This window comes from Somniosus microcephalus, chromosome 11 (genome assembly GCF_052327205.1).
Source record: "Somniosus microcephalus isolate GS21.2 chromosome 11, FLI_Smic_1.0, whole genome shotgun sequence".
NCBI lineage: Eukaryota > Metazoa > Chordata > Chondrichthyes > Squaliformes > Somniosidae > Somniosus > Somniosus microcephalus.
Genome location: NC_140997.1, coordinates 1,549,485 through 1,574,098, shown reverse-complemented (window position 1 = coordinate 1,574,098; position 24,614 = coordinate 1,549,485). Strand labels below are relative to the sequence as shown.

The 24,614-nt window shown below is 46.3% G+C and overlaps 1 protein-coding gene across 2 annotated transcripts in view; it reads right to left on the bottom strand.

The window, feature by feature from the left end:
• The window catches only part of llgl1 (LLGL scribble cell polarity complex component 1), a 161,494-nt gene that overhangs the window by 65,486 nt on the left and 71,394 nt on the right, over positions 1-24,614 (bottom strand). For both annotated transcript variants that reach the window (XM_086000022.1, XM_086000023.1), the window contains exons 3-4: positions 15,403-15,484; positions 11,105-11,235 (exon numbers count right to left, since the gene is read on the bottom strand). In XM_086000022.1, coding sequence (XP_085856148.1) covers positions 11,105-11,235; positions 15,403-15,484 — 213 coding nt within the window. The remainder of the gene's footprint in view (positions 1-11,104; positions 11,236-15,402; positions 15,485-24,614) is intronic.

The following is a 24,614-nucleotide window of genomic DNA, read 5'->3' as shown; positions in this document are numbered from 1 at the left end:
GCAAAACCACCTCTTCCAACATCTTAATTAAAATAAGCTAACTCAGTACAAACCAGGGATTGAACCTTGCCTATGAGTTAGTTCCATCTGTGATCCATTCACTCACTGAACCATCAGGGCGATATGGTTAATATTAATACTAAGATGGGAGGGAAAGTAGTGAGTGAGGAGGACATAAAAAACCTGCAAGGGGACATAGACAGGCTAAGTAAGTGGGCAGAGATTTGGCAGATGGAATACTGGAAAGTGTGAGGTTATGCACTTTGGCAGGAAAAATCGTAGAGCAAGTTATTATCTTAATGGCAAGAAACTGGAAAGTACTGAAGTACAAAGGGATCTGGGGGTCCTGGTGCACGAAACTCAAAAGGTTAGTATGCAGGTGCAGCAAGTGATTAAGAAGGCCAATGGAATGTTGGCTTTCATTGCTAGGGGGATAGAATATAAAAATAGGGAGGTATTGCTTCAGTTGTACAAGGTATTGGTGAGACCGCACCTGGAATACTGCATACAGTTTTGGTGTCCATACTTAAGAAAAGACATACTTGCTCTCGAGTCAGTACAAAGAAGGTTCACTCGGTTAATCCCGGGGATGAGGGGATGGACGTATGAGGAGAGGTTGAGTAGATTGGGACTCTACTCATTGGAGTTCAGAAGAATGAGAGGCGATCTTATTGAAACATAAGATTGTGAAGGGGTTGGATCAGGTGGATGCGGGGAGGATGTTCCCGATGATGGGTGAAACTAGAACTAGGGGGCATAGTCTTAGAATAAGGGGCTGCTCTTTCAAAACTGAGATGAGGAGGAACTACTTCACTCAGAGGGTGGTAGGTCCATGGAATATGCTGCCCCAAAAAGCTGTAGAAGCTACATCATTACATAAATTTAAAACAGAAATAGACAGTTTCCTAGAAGTAAAGGGAATTAAGGGTTACGGGGAGCAGGCAGGAATTTGGACATGAGTCTAGGTTCGGATCGGTCATGGCCCTGTGGGTAGCGGAGCGGGCCCAGGGGCCGTGTAGCCTGATCCTGCTCCTATTTCGTGTGTCTAATTCTGTTAGATTCAGGAGATGGTTCTGTGATAGTAGATTGGCGGTTAGGATCAGATCAGCCATGATCTTATTGAATGGCGGAGCAGGCTCGAGGGGCCGATTGGCCTACTCCTGCTCCTATTTCTTATGTTCTTATGAATATTAGACACTGGTCAGGAAACAACTCAAGCAACTAGAGCTGTGGGGTAAGAGGGCAAGCCCAGTAACTAGGCCACTGGTGACATGTGCAGGTCTCCGTGCCATTATAGATTGCAGCTCCAGCACTCTATCCAGGGTAAGGTTCAGCAGCATCTCCTGCCAGGACACAAGATGGGAAATATGGGGTGGGGAGGAGAAACGTGATGGGAGAGACACAGAGACTGTCCAGCATGGCTAACCATGAAGAGGTCAATGACACAAGTGTGCCATCAATGCAGGTATTTGGGGATGGGAAGGAAAAGCTACAAATTAGGCTACAGGAGTCAGGAAAAGAACAAAAAAATCAAATGCATTTGAAACAAAGTCAGGATATAGTTCCTCATAAAAAAGGAATGAAAGTATATGGCTTAGAATTTGAGACATTTTATTTAATATTTATTAACCTAAAGAAACTGAAGCCAGCTCCAGCAGGAATAAACTTCCTGCTATAAAAAGGACCTGCTGCCAAAGAGCTCTTCTCATCAGCCCCGCCCAACCTGGCCTTACAGCCCCGCCCAATCTGGCCTTACAGCCCATCACCATAAATCATTAATCCAGCTCCCCTTAATGGCGGACAGTCTACACTCCATCTCACCACTACAGAAACCCTTTACAATTTGAGCACTTTAAGACCAGTCAACCTGTGCTCTCCTTCACCAGCTTCACTCGACAAGCCCCACAATGCTGCATCCAACATACCCAAAGGTTCAATCCTCAACTCACTTCCACTGGCTCCTGGGGTCAAAATCCACTATTGCCTTACAAACCCTTCCATGTCCACATTCACGAACAATTTTCTCCAAGTCCAGCATACACCGCCTCGCGACTGTTCCATATTGCATATCTCTGCTTTCCTTCCTCCGCCCCTACCATTAGTGGCAGAACCTTCAGCCACACACGCCTGCACTCAAATTCTCTTCCTAAATCTCCTCGTCCGGCTACCCATCTCACCCACCTTCAAACAACTTCTCAAAACCCATCTAGACACCATCCAGGACAAAGCAGCCCGCTTGATTGACACCCCATCCACCACCTTAAACATTCACTCCCTCCACCACCAATGTACCGTGGCTGCAGTGTGTACCATCTACAAGATGCACTGCAGCAACTCACCAAGGCTTCTTCGGCAGCACCTCCCAAACCCGCAAGCCCCTCCACCTAGAAGGACAAGGGCAGCAGGCGCATGGGAACGCCACCACCTCCTAGTTCCCCTCCAAGTCACACACCATCCTGACATGGAAATATATCGCCGATCCTTCATCGTCACTGGGTCAAAATCCTGGAACTCCCTCCCCAACAGCACTGTGGGAGCACCTTCACCACACGGACTGCAGCGGTTCAAGATGGCGGCTCACCACCACCTTCTCAAGGGTAACTAGGGATGGGCAATTAATGTTGGCCTTGCCAGCGACGCCCACATTCCTAAAAACATGGTCACCTCCATTAGTTCCTGCCCAGTACCCAATGTTCTCCCATAATGGGCTTTGGATACAGAGGACCTGAAAAGTTCCATGTAAATGAAAGCTGTTATAATGGAGCCATGCAGGCCACACATGCTCAGGCTCAATTGCCAGTCCGTGCTTAGGTAGCTCCGAGTCAGGGTGGCCAATGCTACAGTTGGGCCGGATTACCCCTGAAAGGAATTCAATCAGGGATTCGGACATTGATCGCTAACCAGCGACATGGTGGGAAGTGTGTAAGCACATTGGGTGCTGACTCTGTGGTGTTCTGCCTCACACAAGAGGAATAGAGGAGAAAAAGGAAAAAAAGTCATACCATTAAATGTTTGAAATAAAATATGAAAGCCTTTGTTTCAGCAGCCAGTTCCCAACTGAAAGCAGCTCTCTGATCACCCACTAGGTTCTGGTTAAAAAGCAGCGCAGGTATTTTGGGAAGTTATTAAGTTGCTGCTGATGCAGAGTGCATGCAATATAGATTAGCAGGAGAGGGTGGGAAGGAAATTAGACCCATGGCAATAACCAAGTAAAAGGTTCAAAAACAGGCTCAGTATATGTGCATCAGAGATAGAAGCATCACTTGGAAAGCTACAGTGGGGGTAAGGCACCTAACAGACTTAGACAAGGGAGATCTGAGAGACAGTCACAGCAAGTGGCAGGGCAATGCATACAAGCATCTGCAAAAGGAAGATCACTTGGCTGCACATTTAATTCCCAGCTGTGCTGAATTATCGGATCTCCTCTGGGGTAGTAATGGTGATGCAATGAATCGCACCCTACCAAAGTAAACCAAGCCACAGTATTTTATTTGAAGATTAAAGGCAGCGAGGAGCGGGTGCCAAGGGCCGTCAATAAATTGAGTTTTGGTATGCTGGGGTCCGAATGTAAACAGACAAGTACCATCGTCCATAATTATCTGTATATTGCCTCCACCGATAAAATGTTTTTAATTTACACACTGAATGGAGCCAGTATATCGTCCTCCTCATTGAAAGACTAAACATTGACATTAGCAGCATTGGATTGTTTGGAGATTGATTAGAGGAGACTGAAGACTCGATTATTACTCAATTTTAAGAAGCTTCAAACGCACATATGGTCTCATTTTGCGGCAGAGCCATAACACGGCCCATGCCTGGACCCGCCATACTGCAGAGCTGCCCTCATTTGGAATCAGTCAGAACTAGGCTGCTACAAACAAGTCCTCACCATCTCAGTCCTTCTACCGGCTCTTACAGCAGTCTGCCCGTTTCCCTCCTTCCTTCAGCTCTTTCTGTACATAGCCCACCAATCTTGGCTTTGACCTTCTCACAGCCGAGACCCATTCGGTCACCCTCACAGGACATCCATCTTCATCCATACAGGCCACTCCAATATTCCCAGCCTCTCTCTTCCCATCTTTGCTGCCAACACCCTCTCTTCCCACCCGCCCAAGAACAGCCTGTATAAACTCCTCAGCCCGTGGCCGGCACACACTATGATGACAAGTCACTCAGGAGGGATGAAAATTATCATTTCAAAGCATCAGACACCAGTATCTGACTCTCCTGAATATTTAGATATACACACAAATATTTGAATTGAAAATCCCAGCTCTGCAAAGCCTCCATTAGCTTCCACATTTAATCCCCAGAGCTGTAAACATGTAATTGATGGCCAATGAGATCTGAAAGATCAGTACACGCCAAGCACAGTAAAACAACCAGTTCCACAAAATGACAAACATTACATCCTGTAATCAATCAAAATATTTAAATTACCAACATTTGTTTTTTTAAATACAGATTAAAACAGGTAAAATTCTTAGCATTAGCAAAAAAGATGAAATATGCTTATATCCCGTGATAAGTAACTTCCCTCTTGAACAAATGGCCGTGGGACAGAAGGAAAGCACCACCACCCTTTGACCATGGTAACTGACAGAAAGTCACGTGTGCGCACACGTGTGAGTTTTGCTCCTTTCCGTGGTGCAGGATTTGGAACACCCTACAACCTGGAAGATGGCCGATGACATTGCTACACAGCCCCATGTTTTTCACACTATCCTTTCAATTCGGAGTCTAGGATGCCATTCCAGCTCAGATTTACTGGATGAAAAGTTCCCATCTACTAGTTGCAAGGGCCCCATGTGAAATGGGTTTGTCAGTCTCAACCCAGTACCTGATGGGCAGGGGCCAACGGCATAAAATTGTCCTAATCTGACACCAAATTACTATCTTCATTCTAAAGCCCTATAGATGGCTGGTGTGGAAAATGTTACTAGTACAGAAGCAGGAGCAGAGGTTGGTATTGAGGCATATTATTGAAGTCTGTGCAGATGGAGTTTTGATCTGCGTCTAGCTTGACGCAGATTGAAGGTGTCTAAAGTGAGAAAGCTCCATCCAGCAGGACTGAAGTGCCTCGCCCTCAGCAGAACTAAGAGTTTCACTAAAAACTCTCCCATGGCCTACTCAGACATTTAGGATTAAAAGCTTTTCAAAGGATTAAAAGGAATTGTGGTTATAAAATGGGGCAGTGTACTTGCAAGTAATTTTCCAGCAAGCTCATCTCCGTACTGACTGCTGCTTGCAGTGTAAACTACGACAGTGTGGCTTAGGCTTGATGTTTAAAGGACAGCATGATTGGAAGTGGATGAGGGAAGGTTTTATATACAATACATCCCCAAATATTACCAAGATATGGTGTTAATTTAGTGGTAATTCCCCTCCCACCATCAATAAAGTTAAGCCAGAAGGCCCTCAGTTCATTTGATCTGAACCTTTTAGAATGTTAACCCTACAGTCTTCCCATTACTGCAAATAGCCATTTCTTAAACAAGTCGAGTCCAGTCCTCAGCCATTGTTCCAGGCAAACTACCCGGCCATTTGCACCCTCTGTAAAGATACATCCTACTGTTGGTCATAAAACATTCCCTTCATCTTGAACCTGTGCCCTCTCTCCATCTGTTCAGGCATACATAGATACATAGATACATAGAAGATAGGAGCAGGAGTAGGCCATTCGGCCCTTCGTGCCTGCTCCGCCATTTAATGAGATCATGGCTGATCCTTTAATTCAGTATCCCGTCCCCGCCTTCTCTCCGTAACCCTTAACCCCTTTTGCCCGTAGAAATATATCTAATTCCCTCTTAAATATATTTAATGAGCTGGCATACACTGCCCTCTGTGGCAATGAGTTCCACAGGTTCACCACTCTCTGAGTGAAGAAATTCCCCCTCATCTCTGTCCTAAATGGTTTAGCCCTTATCCTTAAATTATGTCCTCTAGTTCTGTTCTCACCCGCCAAGGGAAACATTCCTTCTGCATCCAGTCTGTCTAGACCTGTCAGAATTTTATACACTTCTATGAGGTCCCCTCTCAATCTTCTAAACTCCAGTGTGTACATCCCTAAACTACATAGTCTCTCCTCATAGGTCATTCCCGCCATTCCTGGTATCAGCCTGGTGAATCGCCGCTGCACCCCCTCCATGGCAAGAACATCCTTCCTCAGATGAGGCGACCAAAACTGTACACAGTACTCGAGGTGTGGTCTCACCAGTGCCCTGTACAGCTGCAGCAAGGTATCCCTGTTCCTGTATTCTAACCCTTTTGCTATGAAGGCCAGCATACCGTTTGCCTTCTTGACCGCCTGTTGCACCTGCATGCTCGCCTTCAGTGACTGGTGTACAAGAACACCCAGGTCTCTCTGTACTTCCCCCTCTCCCAATCTATTGCCATTTAAATAATAATTTGCCCTCCCGTTCCTGCACCCAAGGTGGATAACTTCGCACTTGTCCACATTATAGTGCATCTGCCATTTATCCGCCCAATCGCCCAGTCTGTCCAAGTCGCTCTGGAGCTTCCTGGTCTCTTCCTCTGAGCCCACCCCCCCTCCTAGTTTAGTGTCGTCTGCAAATTTGGAAATGCTGCATCCGACTCCCTGATCCAGGTCATTAATGTAAATTGTGAACAGCTGGGGGCCCAGGACAGATCCCTGTGGTACCCCACTTGTTACTGCCTGCCATTCAGAAAATGAGCCGTTTATTCCAACTCTCTGTTTTCTATCTGACAGCCAGTTCCCTATCCACGCCAAAACTTTCCCCTTTATCCCATGAGCCTCAATTTTCCATGCTAATCTTTTATGTGGGACCTTATCGAAGGCCTTTTGGAAGTCCAGGTACACCACATCTACTGGCTCTCCCCCATCTATTCTACCAGTTACTCCCTCAAAAAATTCCAATAGATTAGTCAAGCACGATTTACCCTTTGTAAATCCATGTTGACTCTGTCCTATCCTGTCCCCATTTGCTAAGTGCTCCGCTATTTCATCCTTAATGATGGACTCCAGCATTTTGCCCACAACTGATGTAAGGCTTACAGGTCTGTAATTACCTGCTTTTTCCCTACCCCCCTTTTTGAATAGTGGGGTAACGTTAGCTACCCTCCAATCCATCGGCACTGTTCCCGAGTCTAATGAATTCTGAAAAATCATCCTTAGTGCATCCGCTATCTCTAGGGCCACCTCCTTCAGTACCCTAGGATGCATGTTATCAGGCCCTGGGGATTTGTCCACCTTCAATCCCTTTAGCTTCCTTAACACCATATCCTTAGAGATATTGATTTGCGTCAGTTCCTCCTTTGCCAATGTCCCTATTTTTCCCGATATCCCAGGGAGGTTTTTTGTGTCTTCCTTCGTAAAGACTGACCCAAAGTATGCATTTAGTTGATCTGCCATTTCCTTATTTCCCATTATATATTCCCCCGTATCTGACTGCAATGGACCAACTTTGGTTTTCACCAGTCTTTTCCTTTTGATATACTTATAAAAGCTTTTGGAGTTAGTTTTTATATTTTCCGCCAGCTTGTTTTCGTAAGCTATTTTGCCCCTCTTGATTATGCCCTTTGCCCTCCTTTGCTCTATCTTAAACTGTTCCCAATCTTCCGCTCTGGCGCTTTTTTTGGCTATTTTATACGCCCTATCTTTGGATTTTATGCTGTCTCTAATTTCCCCTGTTATCCACGGTATTGTCCTCGATTTACTTTCCCAAACCCTTTAAGTATTTTATACAAGTCCTCCTCAAAGACATAACCTCAGCCCCCATTACATTTTATCCACATCTTTGTTTTGGCCCTTTCCCCCCCACCTTTTTTCCTCTCTCCCACATGGCAGCCGTCTCCCATAACATTTCACACCTAATCGGAGCCGTCTTTTGTCTCCACTAGTCCTATCACCACCTCGTCTGGTTTTGAATACCTCTTAATGTCTCTTCACTTCTTTTGTTCTCTCCCAGCCCTGCCTTTCGATCTATTTCATTTCCTTTCCAGTTTTGAAAAAGGGTTTCGACCTGAAACGTCGACTCTATTTTCTCTCCACGGATGTTGCCTGGCCTGCTGAGTTTTTCCAGCATTTTCTGTTGTTACTCCTCAAAGACATCTTCCTCAGATGCTCAACCCCAAGTTTGTTTAAGTCCTTTCATGTAGCTTATCCTCCCAACACATGGTCAGCCTCCCTCCTCTCTAAAGTTTGGATGACCTCTTACGTTGCAGCACCAAGAATGGTTCGGGCTCCACTGTACCCCAGGTACGACCAGACAAGAGCTATAGCCCAGCATCCTGTTCACTATTGCCGTTTTGTGTTTGGACATGGTGAGCGAGTCAATACCCCAGTTTGCTCAACTTTCCCCTTGGAGAGTGCTATCCCATCCAAGGAGTGTGCAAGGGATACACATTTGAAAAGAATAAACATTTAATAAAGGTATGGGGACAGGTAGGCATAGTCGAGAGCCAGCATAGGCATTTAAAACAAATCTAGGGAAAAGATAGAAGAGGCACTATTACATATATTTAATAATTCGTTAGAAAAAGGTGTAGTGCCAGAGGACTGGCAGATAGCTAATGTTATACCTATATCTAAGATGGGAGATAGAACATGTCCAGGGAACTATAGACCAGTCAGCTTACGGTGGTAGGAAAAATAATTGAATCCCAACTAAAAGGAGAAAATAGAAAAATATCTAGAAACCAAAAATAATGAATAGTCAACATTGATTTCAAAAGGAAAAGTCTTGCTTGACCAACCTCATTGAATTCTTTAAAGAGGTAACAGAGTATACAAGGGTAATACAGTAGATGTAATATATCTAGATTTCTAAATGGCCTTCGATAAAGGTACCACATAATAGACTAACAAATAAGATCAGAGCATGTGGAGTCAGGGGACAAGTAGCAGAATGGACAGCTAGCTGGCTGCAAGACAGAAAGCAGAGTAGGGGTAAAGGGTAGCTATTTAAAGTGGCAGAAGGTGGGAAGTGGGGTCTCAAGGATCAGTGCTGGGACCACTGCTCACAATTTATATTAACGATTTAGACTTTGGAATCAAAAACAATTTCTAAATTTGCGAACGATACTAAATTGGGGGGATAGTCAACGCTGAGGAGGACTGCAACAAATTACAAGACGACATCAATAAACTTGCAGAATGGGCATATAATTGGCAAATGAATTTCAATACTGAAAAATGAGGAGGTCACATTACTTAGAAAATCAGAATCTAAATGGGGTCAAGGAGCAAAAGGATCTGGGAGCACAAATACACAAATCACAAAGTTGCGACGCAGGTTAATAAGGCCATAAAAAAGCAAACCAAGCACGAGTTTATTTCTAGAGGGATAGAATTGAAAAGTAGAAGTTATGCTAAACTTGTATCATTCCTTGGTTAGACCACACTTGGAGTACAGTGTACAGTTCTGGTTGCCATATTATAAAAAGGATAGAGGCACTGGAGAGGGTGCAGAAAAGATTTACAATCTATATTAACGATTTGGAGGAAGGGACCGAGTGCAACATATCCAAGTTTGCCGACGATACAAAGATGAGAGGGAAAGCAGTGAGTGAGGATGACATAAAAAACCTGCAAAAGGACATAGACAGGCTAAGTGAGTGGGCAGAGATTTGGCAGATGCAATATAATGTTGGAAAGTGTGAGGTTATGCACTTTGGCAGGAAAAAATCAAAGAGCAAGTTATTATCTAAATGGAGAGAAACTGCAAACTGCTACAGTACAAAGGGATCTGGGGGTCCTGGTGCATGAAACACAAAGTTAGTATGCAGGTGCAGCAGGTGATCAGGAAGGCCAATGGAATCTTGGCTTTTATTGCAAGGGGGATGGAGTATAAAAACAGGGAAGTCTTGCTGCAGTTATACAGGATATTGGTGAGGCCACACCTGGAATACTGCGTGCAGTTTTGGTTTCCATATTTAAGAAAAGATATACTTGCTCTCGAGGCGGTTCAGAGAAGGTTCACTCGGTTGATTCCGGAGATGAGGGGGTTGACGTATGAGGAAAGGTTGAGTAGGTTGGGACTCTACTCGTTGGAATTCAGAAGAATGAGAGGCGATCTTATCGAAACATATAAGATTGTGAGGGGGCTTGATCGGGTGGATGCGGGGAGGATGTTTCCACTGATGGGTGAGACTAGAACTAGGGGGCATAATCTAAGAATAAGGGGCTGCCATTTCAAAACTGAGATGAGGAGAAACTTCTTCACTCAGGGTAGTAAATCTATGGAATTTGCTACCCCAGAGAGCTGTGGAAACTGCAACATTAAATAAATTTAAAATGGAGATAGACAATTTCCTAGCAGATAAGGGAATTGGGGTTACGGGGAGGGCAGGGAAGTGGACGCGAGTCTAGATTCGGATCAGCCATGATCCTATTGAATGGCGGAGCAGGCCCGAGGGGCCGTATGGCCTACTCCTGCTCCTACTTCTTATGTTAAGATGGGCAAGCGTATACCTATCAGGAAAGGATGAACAGGCTGGGTCTCTTTTCTCTTGAAAAGAGAAGGCTGAGGGGTGATCCAATAGAGGTCTTTAAAAATATGAAAGGTTTTGATAGAGTAGACGGAGTGTTTCCACTTGTGGGGAAGAGTAAAATTAGAGGCCAATATAAGACAGACAGTCACCAAGAAATTAAATAGGGAATTCAGGAAGAACTTCTTTACCCAGAGAGTGGTGAGAATGTGAAACTCACTGCCACAAGGAGTGGTTGAAGTGAATAGTATTGATGCATTTAAGGGGAGGCTGGACAAGCATGAGGGAGAAGGGAATAGAGGGTTATGCTGATAGAGTTAGATGAGGAAAGACGGGAGGAGGCTCGAGTGGAGCTTAAACGCCGGCATGGACTGGTTGGGCCGAATGGCCTGTTTCTGTGTTGTATATCCTATGTAATGCTATGTAATAGATACACACGAGGCAAAGTATGGAATTACAAACTGGGTGATGGCTTCTAAACAGACTCATGCTCGAGTTTATTTGCCTGCAACATACAAACAGAAATATCAATCTGCTAGCTTTGCCCCTCTGCCTCACAGCCAGGGTCATCTCTAGGTCACTGGGCTAAAGTCAGACCACGTGTGAAGAGGAGAGCAGCAGGTTTTTGTACTTAGCACAGTCGAACCCTGGTCGGCCAGGAAGTGTGCAGGTGCGGATCTCTTCCAGGTGAGAAGATCTGTTCCTTTGGTTAACCTCCCACAGGTGAATGGTATTATCATCCAGCAGAGACAACAGGCGACCCTGGGAAGGGAAGAGAGATAAAAAAATAGGGTCAATTACAGCAAGGACACGTTGACCTGACTGGTGGCTTAATAAATGCACCAGCAGCACTGTGCCATTCGGCCCAAGACGCTCCCAGGTCCAATTCTGTGCTAACATAGCTGCTCAGCTGGTGCAGCAGTTGGGCTGATGCAATTAGTCTCAGAGTAACTGGGCTCGGGAGAGCAAAAAGTTCAGTCTCCACTTCTGATCAAAAGTGCACCTGTAGCTTGTGGGGAGGAAATGACTGGGCTCAGCTGTGAAGCTGCATGCCGTTAGCAAATGCTCACACAAGCACAGCACTGTGAGCAAGGTAGTGGAGGACAGCCAGCAGGTGTGGAACTGTGACCCAGATCGTCAGCCCCTTCAAGAGCAGAGGGTGAACACTGCAGTAAAAAAAGCTACTTTGTGCTATTGTGCCAGAACAGTTAATTCGCTCCCTTACACTACTTCATTCTCAGTCTTGCTCGGAGAACACAGAAACTCAGTTTGAAACTGAATAAATCTGCAGAGCTGCGTCACTGGAGTTCGAGATGGCGATCAGTCATTAAACCTCAGCAGTTTATCGATGACATTACCCTGGATGTGGGCCACTGCACTGACAGTATTGCCCTACTACAAGCAGCTACCTTTATTGGTGTGAACAGTAAGTCAATGTTATTTAAATCGAGAGTGAAGCCTATAGCTCTGACCATGCCATTCAGCTCCATGGCCACTCACATGTCTCAGTAATATCCGTAACCTCCTCTCTCACTCAAGATCACAATAGTTATGGATGAGGAAGGCCATTCAGCCTAACTTACTTCATCTACCTAGAAAGATTCTAGTGCCCCTATTTCAGCATCTAATTCGTGGATGATTCTAGGGCTCACAACTCTATTCCTCTTCCCGAACGTCCATTCCATACACTAATCACTGAAAGAACTTCCCCAATATTGATTTTTTTTTTTTTTTTAAAGTTTGAATCTAGTTCCCCTTGTCCTACTTCAACTAACATATTCCAGCTTTACTTTTTCCAGTCCCTTAACTACATTATATACCTTGAATATCACATCTCAGGTCCCTCCTTTGAGGCTGAAAGCCCAGGTTTCTCAAGTCTTTCCTCAGACCACTGACATTGGGGATCAGCATTCTGGTTTTTCCACTGCCGACTCCAGCGCTTCAATGTCTCCCTTATATCTCAGTGACCAGAACTGGACACAGTGCTCAAGGTGCTGTCTGACCAGAGCCCTATACAGTTAGGTCACGACCGCCTCCAACTTATATTGCCGTTTTGGCTTGTTGTTCACCATTCTACCAGTTTTGTTGATTGCTGCTCTGTGTTGGTTAGACACGTTGAGTGTATCATAGAGTCATAGAGTTTTACAGCACAGAAAGAGGCCCTTCGGCCCATCGTGTCCGCGCCGCCCATCCATCCCTGTCCAGTCTAATCCCATTTTCCAGCATTTGGTCCATAGCCTTGTATGCAATGGCATTTCAAGTGCTCATCCAAATGCTTCTTGAATGTTGTGAGGGTTCCTGCCTCCACCACCCTTTCAGGCATTGAGTTCCACATTCCAACCACCCTCTGGGTGAAAAAGTTCCTCCTCAAATCCCCTCTAAATCTCCTGCCCCTTACCCTGAATCTATGCCCCCTTGTTATTGACCCCCCTACTAAGGGGAAAAGTTCCTCTTTATCTACCCTATCTATGCCCCTCATTATTTTGTACACCTCAATCAGGTCCCCCCTCAGCCTTCTCTGCTCCAAGGAAAACAACTCCAGCCTGTCCAGCCTCTCTTCATAGCTGAGGCGCTCCATCCCAGGTAACATCCTGGTGAATCTTCTCTGCACCCTCTCCAAAGCAATCACATCCTTCCTATAGTGAGGCGACCAGAACTGCACACAGTACTCCAGCTGTGGCCTCACCAGCGTTTTGTACAGCTCCATCATAACCTCCCTGCTCTTATATTCTATGCCTCGGCTAATGAAGGCAAGTATCCCATATGCCTTTTTAACCACCTTATCTACCTGCTCCGCTGCCTTCAGGGATCTATGTACATGTACACCAAGGTCCCTCTGACCCTCTGTACTTCCTAGGGTCCTACCACTCATTGTGTATTCCCTTGCCTTATTTGTCCGTCCAAAATGCATCACCTCGCACTTTTCAGGGTTAAATTCCATTTGCCACTTTTCCGCCCATCTGACCAACCCGTTTATATCGTCCTGTAGCCGGAGGCTTTCCTCCTCGCAATTTACCACCCCACCAATTTTCATGTCATCTGCGAACTTACTGATCATACCTTTTACATTCTCATCCAAATCATTTATGTAGATCACAAACAATAAGGGACCCAGCACCGATCCCTGAGGTACCCCACTGGACACAGGCTTCCAGTCACAAAAGCAACCTTCGACCATCACCCTCTGCCTCCTGCCACTCAGCCAGTTTAGGATCCAACGCGCCAAGGCACCCTGGATCCCATGGGCTCTTACCTTCTTGACCAGTCTCCTATGCGGGACTTTGTCAAAAGCTTTACTGAAGTCCATGTAAACCACATCCACAGCATTTCCCTCATCCACCCCACTAGTCACCCCCTCGAAAAATTCGATCAGATTTGTTAGACATGATTTACCCTTGACAAAGCCATGCTGACTATCCCCGATTAATCCTTGCCTCTCCAAGTGGAGATTAATTTTTTCCCTCAGATTTTTTCCAATAATTTCCCCACCACAGATGTTAGACTCACTGGCCTGTAATTCCCTGGTTTATCCCTGCTACCCTTTTTGAATAATGGTACTACGTTAGCTGTTCTCCAGTCCTCTGGTACATCCCCTGTGGCCAGAGAGGTTCTGAAAATTAGTGTCAGAGCCCCTGCAATCTCCTCCCTTGCCTCCCACAGCAGCCTGGGATACATCTCGTCCGGGCCTGGGGATTTATCCACTTTTTGGCCCGCTAAAACCGCTAGCACCTCCTCCCTCTCGATGCTAATATGTTCAAGTATGTCACAGTGTACGAAGACTCCAGGTTTCTTTTGGCTTCACATCAGTCATGGAGTATGTGCGCGGCTAATATTTCTTCCCACGTGCAGTACTTCACATTGGTTTGCATTAAATTTCATCTGCCATTTTTCTACCCACTTACATATTTCAACCAAGTCATTCTGTAATTTTCAAGCTGCCTCACCTAGTTTGGAATGGTCTGTAAATGACCATATTTCATTGAGTTTCGGAATCCAGGGCATTTTTGTAAATGAGACACAGCAGTGGTCCCCACACCGAGCGCGAGGTACCCCCACTCTACCCGTCCCCCACACCGAGCCTGAGGTACCCCCACTCTACCTGTCCCCCACACCGAGCGCGAGGTACCCCCACTCTACCTGTCCCCCACACCGAGCGCGAGGTACCCCCACTCTACCCGTCCCCCACACCGAGCGCGAGGTACCCCCACTCTACCCGTCCCCCGCACTGAGCGCGAGGTACCCCCACTCTACCTGTCCCCCACACCGAGCCTGAGGTACCCCCACTCTACCTGTCCCCCACACTGAGCCATGAGCTACCCCCACCTCCCTGGTGTCAGTTGTGGCTCAATTGGTAGCACACTCGCCGGAGTCAGAAGGTTGTGGGTCAGAAGGCCCACTCCAGGGACTTGAGCACAAAGCTAGGCTGACACTCCAGCGCAGTGCTGAGGGAGTGCTGCACTGCCAGAGGTGTCGTCTTTCAGATGAGATGTTACACCGAGGCCCCGTCTGCTCTCAGGTGGACGTAAAAGATCCCATGGCACTATTTCGAAGAGGAGCAGGGGTGTTATCCCCAGTGTCCTGGCCAATATTTATCCCTCAACTAACATAACAAAAACAGATTATCTGGTCATTATCACATTGCTGTTTGTGGGAGCTTGCTGCACACAAATTGGCTGCCGTGTTTCCCACATTACAACAGTGACTACACTTCAAAAAGTACTTCATTGGCTGTAAAGCACTTTGAGATGCCTGGTGGTCATGAAAGGCACTATATAAATGCAAGTCTGTCTTTCTTTTTTCCCCCCAAACCCCAGACAGGACTCCAAACAAGTACTTGTTTTCTACCCTTCAGCAAAGTTCACATCCATTCCCCTCTCGACCATCTTCCACTGTGATGGAGTTTGTGCACCATGTTGAGTATCGCCATACCTGTCCCGGTAGAAAGTGCATCTGTGTCACAGTGGCTGCTTCCTTGTGTAGTCCAGTAAACTCCACACCTGGAGTGCCATAGCTTAAAGTCTTGGGTCAAGGAACAAAACAAATCTGTAAAATGTCACCACAATCAAATGAGAACTGTGCTCAATACAGTTGCTTTGACTAGCCCAGAGATCCAGCAATGTACTGTGCCAGTACACCACAGTGAAGGTGCTCCATCAGCCTGCCCATCATGCAAAGACTGACCGACACCATCCCATCACTCAACAGCAGTAAGTTCCCAATCTCAGCTGTGCTACAACAGGAAACAAAGTGCATCACCCACAAAGGACAAAGCTAGTTCCTTCTCTCGTCATTCCCTTTCTTTTAGCATCTCAATCTGGTCCCCACTGTCCAAGAGGTGACCTGGGGCCTGTAATGATATCAGCAAATAGAGATGGTATTTGCCCATTTGATTATGATGCCTTACCAGCATGTTTGCATGTATTGATTGCTTGTGCCTGACCAGCAGAGGGCATGTGACCGAGACAAGCAAGGCAGTTTAGTTTAGTTTCAGTTTCGTTCTAGATGCATCACTAGCATGATGTCTCCTGTAAATGCTGTATAAAGAGTTGAACAGACTTTAGATTAAAAGACATTCTCTTTCATAAATGTCTCGTCATTGAACTCACAAAGAAATCAATACAGGGCCTGGGGCCAGGCCTCTGCTGACAGCACTTGACAACCAGCAGGGAAAGTTTGAAAGCAGTTATAGAATTATGTCATAGCTAACCAAGCAAGTCCTTTAAAAAAATCCCTCAGGAAAGTAGATTACAGTAGCATCCCTACTGGGCGCGTTCATGATGCATTTATAATCCTTTCTACATTTGCATTGTACAGAAATGTCATCGACTTGAAACATTAACTGTTTCTCTCTCCACGGATGCTGCCCTGACCTGCTGAGTTTTTCCAGTGTCTTCTGTTATTTTGGATTTCCAGCATCCGCAGTATTTTGCTATCGTATAGCATCCACTCAGCTTGCACTCCTAACTCCCCCAATATACCGAGCTGACCACACCACTCAACTGCCCAATATACCGAGCTGACCACACCACTCAACTGCCCAATATACCGAGCTGACCACACCACTCAACTGCCCAATATACCGAGCTGACCACACCACTCAAAACTACTGTTCAGACCAAACTAGATTGGGACAAAAAATGGAATCAGATCTTGGTTAACCATAATTTAGATCCAATAATCCAACTGTTCAGTGGTTTGGATTCACCAAGCAGGCCAATCTTTTACTTCCTTGTTTCGATTCATTCAGGAAGCAGCAAGACATAGTAGGAAAGGAGGAGGAAGAAAGGAAAATCCATCTAAAGTGTCTGGGAATTTGGAGGATGGGCTCAGATTTACTTCGTTATTAAACTGGTTTTGGATAATAAAAGCATTTATTAATGGATGATATCTTATGAAGTTCCAGAACTACACAAGTTCCACTTGGGCTTGCTCCATGGGAGCACGGGGTACAAGTCAGGTCTAGAATGGGTTTAGCTTCTTTCAATGCTGCATTAAGGCTACTTGCTCCCTATTTGCAGCCAGATACAAACATCAAAGTAAACTTGCCAGATTCACCGTGACTGGAAAAGGCAGCAAACAAACAAGAGCAGTTATAAATGGGAGTAAAGCTCTTTCTAGAACACAAGAACATAAGAAACAGGAGCAGGAGTAGGCCAATCGGCCCCCTCGAGCCTGCTCCGCCATTCAATAAGATCATGGCTGATCCAATCTTGTCCTCGACACCACTTTCCCGCTCTCTCCCCATACCCCTCGACTCCCTTGTAGTTCAAATGTCTGTCAATCTCCGCCTTGTATATATTCAGTGACTCCGCCTCCACTGCTCTCCGGGGTAGAGAATTCCAAAGATTCACGACCCTCAAGAAATTCCTGCTCATCTCAGTCTCAAATGGGTGACCCCTTATTCTGAAATTATGCCCCCTAGTTCTAGATTCCCCCACGAGGGGAAACATCCTCTCAGCATCCACCCTGTCAATTCCCCTCAGAATCTTGTATGTTTCAATAAGATCACCTCTCATTCTTCTAAACTCCAATGAGTATAGGTCCAACCTGCTCAACCTTCTGTCATATGTCAACCCCTTCATCCCAGGAATCAACCTAGTGAACCTTCTCTACTGCCTCCAATGCAAGTATATTCTTCCTTAAATATGGAGACCACAACTGTACGCAGTACTCCAGGTGCGGTCTCACCAGCGCACTGTAAAGTTGCATCAAAACTTCCCTACTTTTATACTCCATTCCCCTTGCAATAAAGGCCAACATACCATTAGCCTTCCTAACTACTTGCTGTACCTGCATGCTAACTTTTTGTTTCATGTACTCGGACCCCCCGATCCCTCTACCGCAGCGTTTTGTAGTCTCACTCCATTTGAATAATAATTTGCTTTTTCATTCTTCCTTCCAAAGTGGATAACCTCACATTTTCCCACATTATACTCCATCTGCCAAATTTTTGCCCACTCACTTAACCTATCGACATCCCTTTGCAGACTCTGTGTCCTCCTCACAACTTGCTTTCCCACCTATCTTTGTATCAGCAGCAAATTTGGCGGCAATACACTCGGTCCCTTCATCCAAGTCATTAATATAGATTGTAAATAGTTGAGGTCCCAGCACTGATCTCTGTGGCACCCCACTAGTTACTGATTGCCAACCGGAAAATGACCCATTTATCCCGACTCTCTGTTTTCTGTTAGTTACCCAATCCCCTATCCATGCTAATATATTACCCCCAACACCATGAGTTCTTATCTTGTGCAGTAACCTTTTATGTGGCATCTTATCAAATGCCTTCTGGAAATCCAAATACACTACATCTACTGGTTCCTCTTTATCCACCCTGCTCGTTACATCCTCAAAGAACTCTAGTAAATTTGTCAAACACGATTTCCCTTTCATAAAACCATGTTGACTCTGCCTGATTGTATTATGATTTTCTAAATGTCCTGCTATTGCCTCCTTAATAATGGATTCCACCATTTTCCCAATGACAGATTAGGCTAACTGGCCTGTAGTTTCCTGATTTCTATCTCCCTCCTTTCTTGAATAGGGGCGTTACATTTGCTGTTTTCCAATCTGCTGGGACCTCTCCAGAATCCAGGGAATTTTGGTAGATTACAACCAACGCATCCACTATCTCTGCAGCCACTTCTTTTAAGACCCTGGGATGCAGGCCATCAGGTCCAGGGGACTTGTCGGCCTTTAGCCCCATTAGTTTGCCCAGTACTTTTTCTCTAGTGATAGAAATTGTTTTAAGTTCCTCCCTCCCTATAGCCCCTTGATTATCTATTATTATTGGGACGTTTTTAGTGTCTTCTACCGTGAAGACCGATCCAAAATAATTGTTCAAAATCTCCGCCATTTCCCCGTTTCCCATTATTAATTCCCAGTCTCGTCCTCTAAGGGACCAACATTTACTTTAGCTACTCTCTTCCTTTTTATATGCACCTGAAGAAGCTCTTACTGTCTGTTTTTATATTTTTTGCTAGCTCAATCTATCTTCTCCCTCTTTATAATTTTTTTAGTCATCCTTTGCTGGTTTCTAAAAATTTCCCAATCCTCTGGCCTACCACTAATCTTCGCAACATTGTATGCCTTTTCTTTCAATTTAATACCATCCTTAACTTCCTTAGTTAGCCACGGATGGTGCATCCTTCTCATAGAGCCTTTCTTTCTCACTGGAATACACCGTTACTGAGATTTATGAAATATCTCCTTAAATGTCTGCCACTGCTGATCTACCGTCTTACCCTTTAATCTATTTTCCCAGTCCACTTTAGCCAACTCTGTCCTCATACCCGTGTAATTGCCTTTATTTAAGTTTAGGATGAGCTTTAGGCCTAAGTTTCTCACCCTCAAACTGAATTTGAGATTCTACCATGCTATGATCACTCTTTCCTAGGGAATCCTTTACAATGAGATCATTAATTAATCAATTCAATTTTATTTGCCATATGTACTAGTACAATGGAATGCTTACTCCCCGTGGGGACACGTCAGCTATTTTTACAGCGCCGTGTTCAGAAAGTCAATTCTTTGGCATCCAGTGGCAGTGGGAGCACGATGTCCCTCAGCCGCTCCGTCCTCCTCGTTACCACGGCCTCTCCTCACTGTTGCCGGCTCAGCTCCACGTGTGGTGGCCTGCTTCTCCCGCTCACCCTCTGGCCACCATTCCCGCTCCCCTCCTCCCAGTCGGACTGCGAGTCGTCGTGGCTGCTGCTCGATGCGCTGTGCTGCCTCCGCCCGAATCCTGTCTCATTACACATTACCAGGTCTAAAATAGCCTGCTCCCTGGTTGGTTCCTCAATGTATTGCTCTAAGAAACCATCCTGAATACACTATGAACTCGTCCTCAAGGCTACCCATGCCAATTCTACAGCTGCTCAAGCTCAATGCCAGTATACTCCCTGCTTGGGTGATATCCATTTTCCCATGCCTACCTGCTTTTCTCTCTCAGAATGACTGTCAAGTTACGGGCATGTTTTATGTTGCAGACTAGCCAACCGAATCCAAATTTTAAAATAATTCAGATAATAATAATTCAACTTTTATTGTCATTGCACAAGTACATGAACAACGAAATGTGATCTGCAAGCTCCCATGACTGGGAGAAGCAAAGCCGCTGCGTCGGTGCGCGCCGCCATTCCATTTCCACCATTCCTCCTGTCCGACAATCTTCAGCCCAACGCCCGGGCCTGCTCACCAGCCGCTCCTCCTTCCGTGACCTTCTCACCAACCGCCCCTCCTCGGGGCTCCTTCCGTGACCTTCTGCACCTGGTCTTCCCTGATGGTCACCCCTCCAGGTACTAACCAGGCCTGGCTCTGCTTAACTTCCAAGCCTTAGCCAGTGACCCTGTCCCTAGTCCCAGGAACAGGGCTTCACTGAAATTTCCATTGCATTTGTAGGGAACTGGCTAGCCTCTTGCTCATGTACATACTTTTTATCTCTTCTACTCCTCACATCACCTCTCCTAAACAGCAACTTCTGCTTGGATACAGTTCCCTAGGCAACCACAGCCCTTCATGTAGAGCCTGGAGTGTAAATGATTTACTGATGGCAAGGCTCAGTCCAGTCAAATCCTGTCCACCACACATGTATCCTCCTCTTGGAGAGTGGGTGGGAATGAGGGCAGGATTTAAGCTCAGATACAAGGGTCCTGAATGGCAATCCAGAGCTGGAACCCATTGCCAAGATTGTTCTTCCCAGCTACGACTGGCTAAACACGAGTAGGGACCATACTGGTTACAGGCGAATGCAGAGCTTGGTTACTATATTGGAGATTAGACACCAGATACAATGACTTTATCTCAAAATGACTGACATTAGCACAGGGAGAAAGCATTAAAAGATTGGAGAGCCACACTCCATGTCTCATGCATGCTTGTTGGGTAAATAAAGGGCAAGTGCAAATGAAGTGTCAAGATGCCCTCTCTCCTCTTCATATTTGTTGTGCATGTACCTTTAAGAGAAGAACTGATTCTATACTGCAGTACTGGCAGTGACCACCCCTGTATATAAAGCCATAGCAGGCTTCTGTACTTCAGTCTTAAGTTACCCTCTGTTCAGTAAATACCTGTTACTTTTGTTCTCCTGCAGTCCGTGTATTATTGATACTCGGACACTACACTGGCGACGAACAGGTTCGAACTCACCTGCAGTACTGCACCACCTCACGGGGATCTTTCCCTAAGAAGCTTCTTGGAGGTCGAAGTCAGCGCAACGGGCGTCGACCGCAGGCAACCGCCCAAGGATCCATCGGAGTTCAGAGAGTTGCAGGAGAGGCTGTGGAGCTGGGCTTGGCTCCCCAGTCGAGGTGTTCCAGCAAATCGTGCTGGTAGCAGGTAGTGCGCTGACCCTTCCGGACTGTGGCAGGCTCGAGCGGCTCTGCAAAGGGGCCGTGCAGCGTCGTCGGGAGAGAGCGAGAGCGAGAGCGAGGAGCGCACAGGGCGCGGTTGGTGCTCAAGAACAGGACAGCGTAGCAAAAACAAACGAGGGGAAGGAAAAGTGAGACGCGCCGAAGCCGCGGGTCGCCGCCATTACCCTGTAGAACGCTAGGAGCAGCGTGGCAGCAAGGGGAAGAAGGAAAAGCACGGGAGGCGCCATTTTATTCCATTGGGGAAGAAGGAAAAGCGCGGGAGGCGCCATTTTAATCCATTGGGGAAGAAGAAAAAGCGCGGGAGGCGCCATTTTAAATCACCCAAGATGCCAAAAAGTGGCAGTATCACTGCTTTCGACAACGAGGTAGAAGACTGGACCACGTATGTGGAAAGAATTGAAGTGTACTGCAAGGCAAATGAGGTGGCCGATGGAAAGGCGTCGTCGGTATTATTAAATTTGATGGGCGCGAGAACGTACGGCCTATTGCGGAATTTAATTACCCCAGCTAAACCAATGGAGAAAAGTTTTGAAGAGATTGTCAATATCTTACAGGAACATCTAAACCCTACACCGCTGCTGATAGCAGAAAGATTCAAGTTCCATAAAAGAAACCAGCACAAAGATGAGAGCAATGCTGACTATCTTACGGAACTACGCAAGTTATCGAAGCACTGCCAGTTCGGAGCAGGTCTGGGAGACACCTTAAGGGATAAGTTTGTCTGCGGGCTCCAGAGTGAAGGAACCCAGAAACGACTACTTTCGGAAAAGGACCTGACGCTAGAACAGGCTTTCAGCGTGGCAGTATCCTACGAAGCAGCAGCACGGGGAGCTGCGGAAATACAACAGAAACCACAAGAATACAGCGCTAACGAAATGGCGAATGGAGCAGAAAAGTGCTATCGCTGCGGCAGAACAACCCATGATCAGAAGGACTGCTGGTTTAAGGACAAAGTATGCAGGCAATGTGGGAAAATGGGACACATAGCAAGAGTCTGCAGGTCGGGAAAGAAAACCAACACTACAAGAACTACTAAGGAAAAGTACAAGAAAGTAAAGAAATTGACAGACAGTAGTTCAGAAGATCAGGAGAGTGATAATGGCTCCGGGAGCAGGAGACTAAGTTGTCTAAAGTTACACAACGTGATCGCAAAGGAGGATCACCGAACCATTTGGGTCCCCAGTAAAGATGGAATTGGACACAGGATCAGCCCTAACTGTCATGAATTGACGAGACTATGAGCGGCTATTTTCACACATACCCTTGAAGGACACGTCCATTGTATTGAAGACATACACGGGGCAAAAAAGTCGACCCCAGAGGAAAAATAAGGGTGCCAGTTAAATACAACGGCAAGGAAACACAGAAACTGTATCTATATATACTACAAGATGGAGGACCACCATTATTGGGACGTGAATGGATCCGAAAAATACAATTGGATTGGCATTCCATTCAGGCGCTAACTGTGACTGACAAAAAGGATGATGACATCACACCTGGACGACTGTCAAAAATTCTAACGGACGCGAAAGAGGTGTTCCAACAAGGACTTGGGACGCTAAAAGGAGTAACGGCAATGATAAAAATCGAAGATAACGCAAACCCAAAATTTTCAGGCCAGACCAGCCGTTGAAGCAGAGCTGGAGAGTCTGGAGCATTCGGGTGTGCTGTCCAAGGTGGACTGGAGCGAGTGGGCCACACCCATCGTTCCTGTAATGAAGAAATCATTGAGCAGCACGCCTGGGGAGCCGAAGAAGGTTCGTATCTGTGGGGACTTCAAGGTAACTGTGAACCCAGTCCTGCACACAGTAAAATATCCACTTCCATGGATAGAAGATATTTTCGCCTCACTATCTGGAGGGAAACGCTTTACAAAGATTGATCGGGCCCAAGCGTATCTACAAATGGAGGTGGAAGAAGCATCTAGGAAATACCTCACGATAAACACTCACAAAGGCCTTTACCAGTATAATCGACTGGTATTCGGGGTTGCATCAGCCCCGGCTATTTGGCAGAGGGCGATGGAACAAGTCCTGCAAGGGATCCCGGGGACCCAGTGTTATTTGGACGACATCCTGGTTACGGGCAAAAATGACAGTGAACACCTTGCCAACCTGGAGCAGGTGCTCACGAGATTACAGGAATATCGGCTACGAGCCAACCGCACCAAATGCGAGTTCTTCAGGAGACAAATCTCGTATTGTGGCCACATGATTGATGAGGAAGGGTTGCATAAGTCGCCAGACAAGATTGAGGCTGTAGTCAAGGCTCCAGCACTGGAAAATGTGTCGCAACTGAGGTCGTTCCTCGGGTTGGTGAACTACTACCATAAGTTCTTGCTGAATTTATCTACAATTCTGCACCAACTGAACGCCCTGCTGCAAACTGGAGTAACATGGAAATGGAGTGATGAGTGTAAGTGTGCCTTTCAGAAATGTAAATGCCTAATTACTTCAAAAGTAGTATTGGCCCACTACAATCCAACACTACCGATTCGGTTAGCATGTGATGCGTCTCCCTACGGCATCGGAGCGGTGCTGTCACACAAATTCCCTGACGGTTCAGAGAGGCCAATAGCCTTTGTGTCGCGCTCGTTAACCTCAGCCGAGCGTAATTACGCCCAGATTGACAGGGAGGCCCTCAGCCTGGTGTGGGGGGGGTGAAGAAGTTCAATCACTATCTGCACGGGCAGAAATTCACCCTACTGACATCATCAGCCCCTGGTCTCCATTTTTAACCCAAAGAAGGGCGTTCCGGTGATGACGGCGCAACGGCTGCAAAGATGGTCACTTTTTCTAGGGGCACATCAGTACGACATAGAGTACAAGGGTACGAAACAGCATGGAAACGCTGATGGGCTGTCGCGCCTACCGTTGCCTATGGTAGAGGAAGCACCTGCAGTGGACCCTGTTGAGATATTCCATGCGACCATAGTCGAATGTCTACCTGTTACAAACTCAAGTATAGAGAAGGAAACCCGAAATGACCCGACACTCTCTCGGGTCTATGATTTGACGGTGAAGGGATGGCCAGCACATGGTGACTCACTGTTGCCAGCATTCTCGCCAAGGAGAGAACAGCTGTCAGTGTGCCGGGTGACCTTGATGTGTGGATCCCGAGTGGTAATTCCACCCAAGTTGAGAGATAGAGTGCTCAATGAGCTTCATGAGGGTCATCTGGGAGGGGTAAAAATGAAGAGCCTAGCCAGGGCGTTTGTGTGGTGGCCGGGAATCGATAAAGAAATCGAGGATATGATCAAGAGAT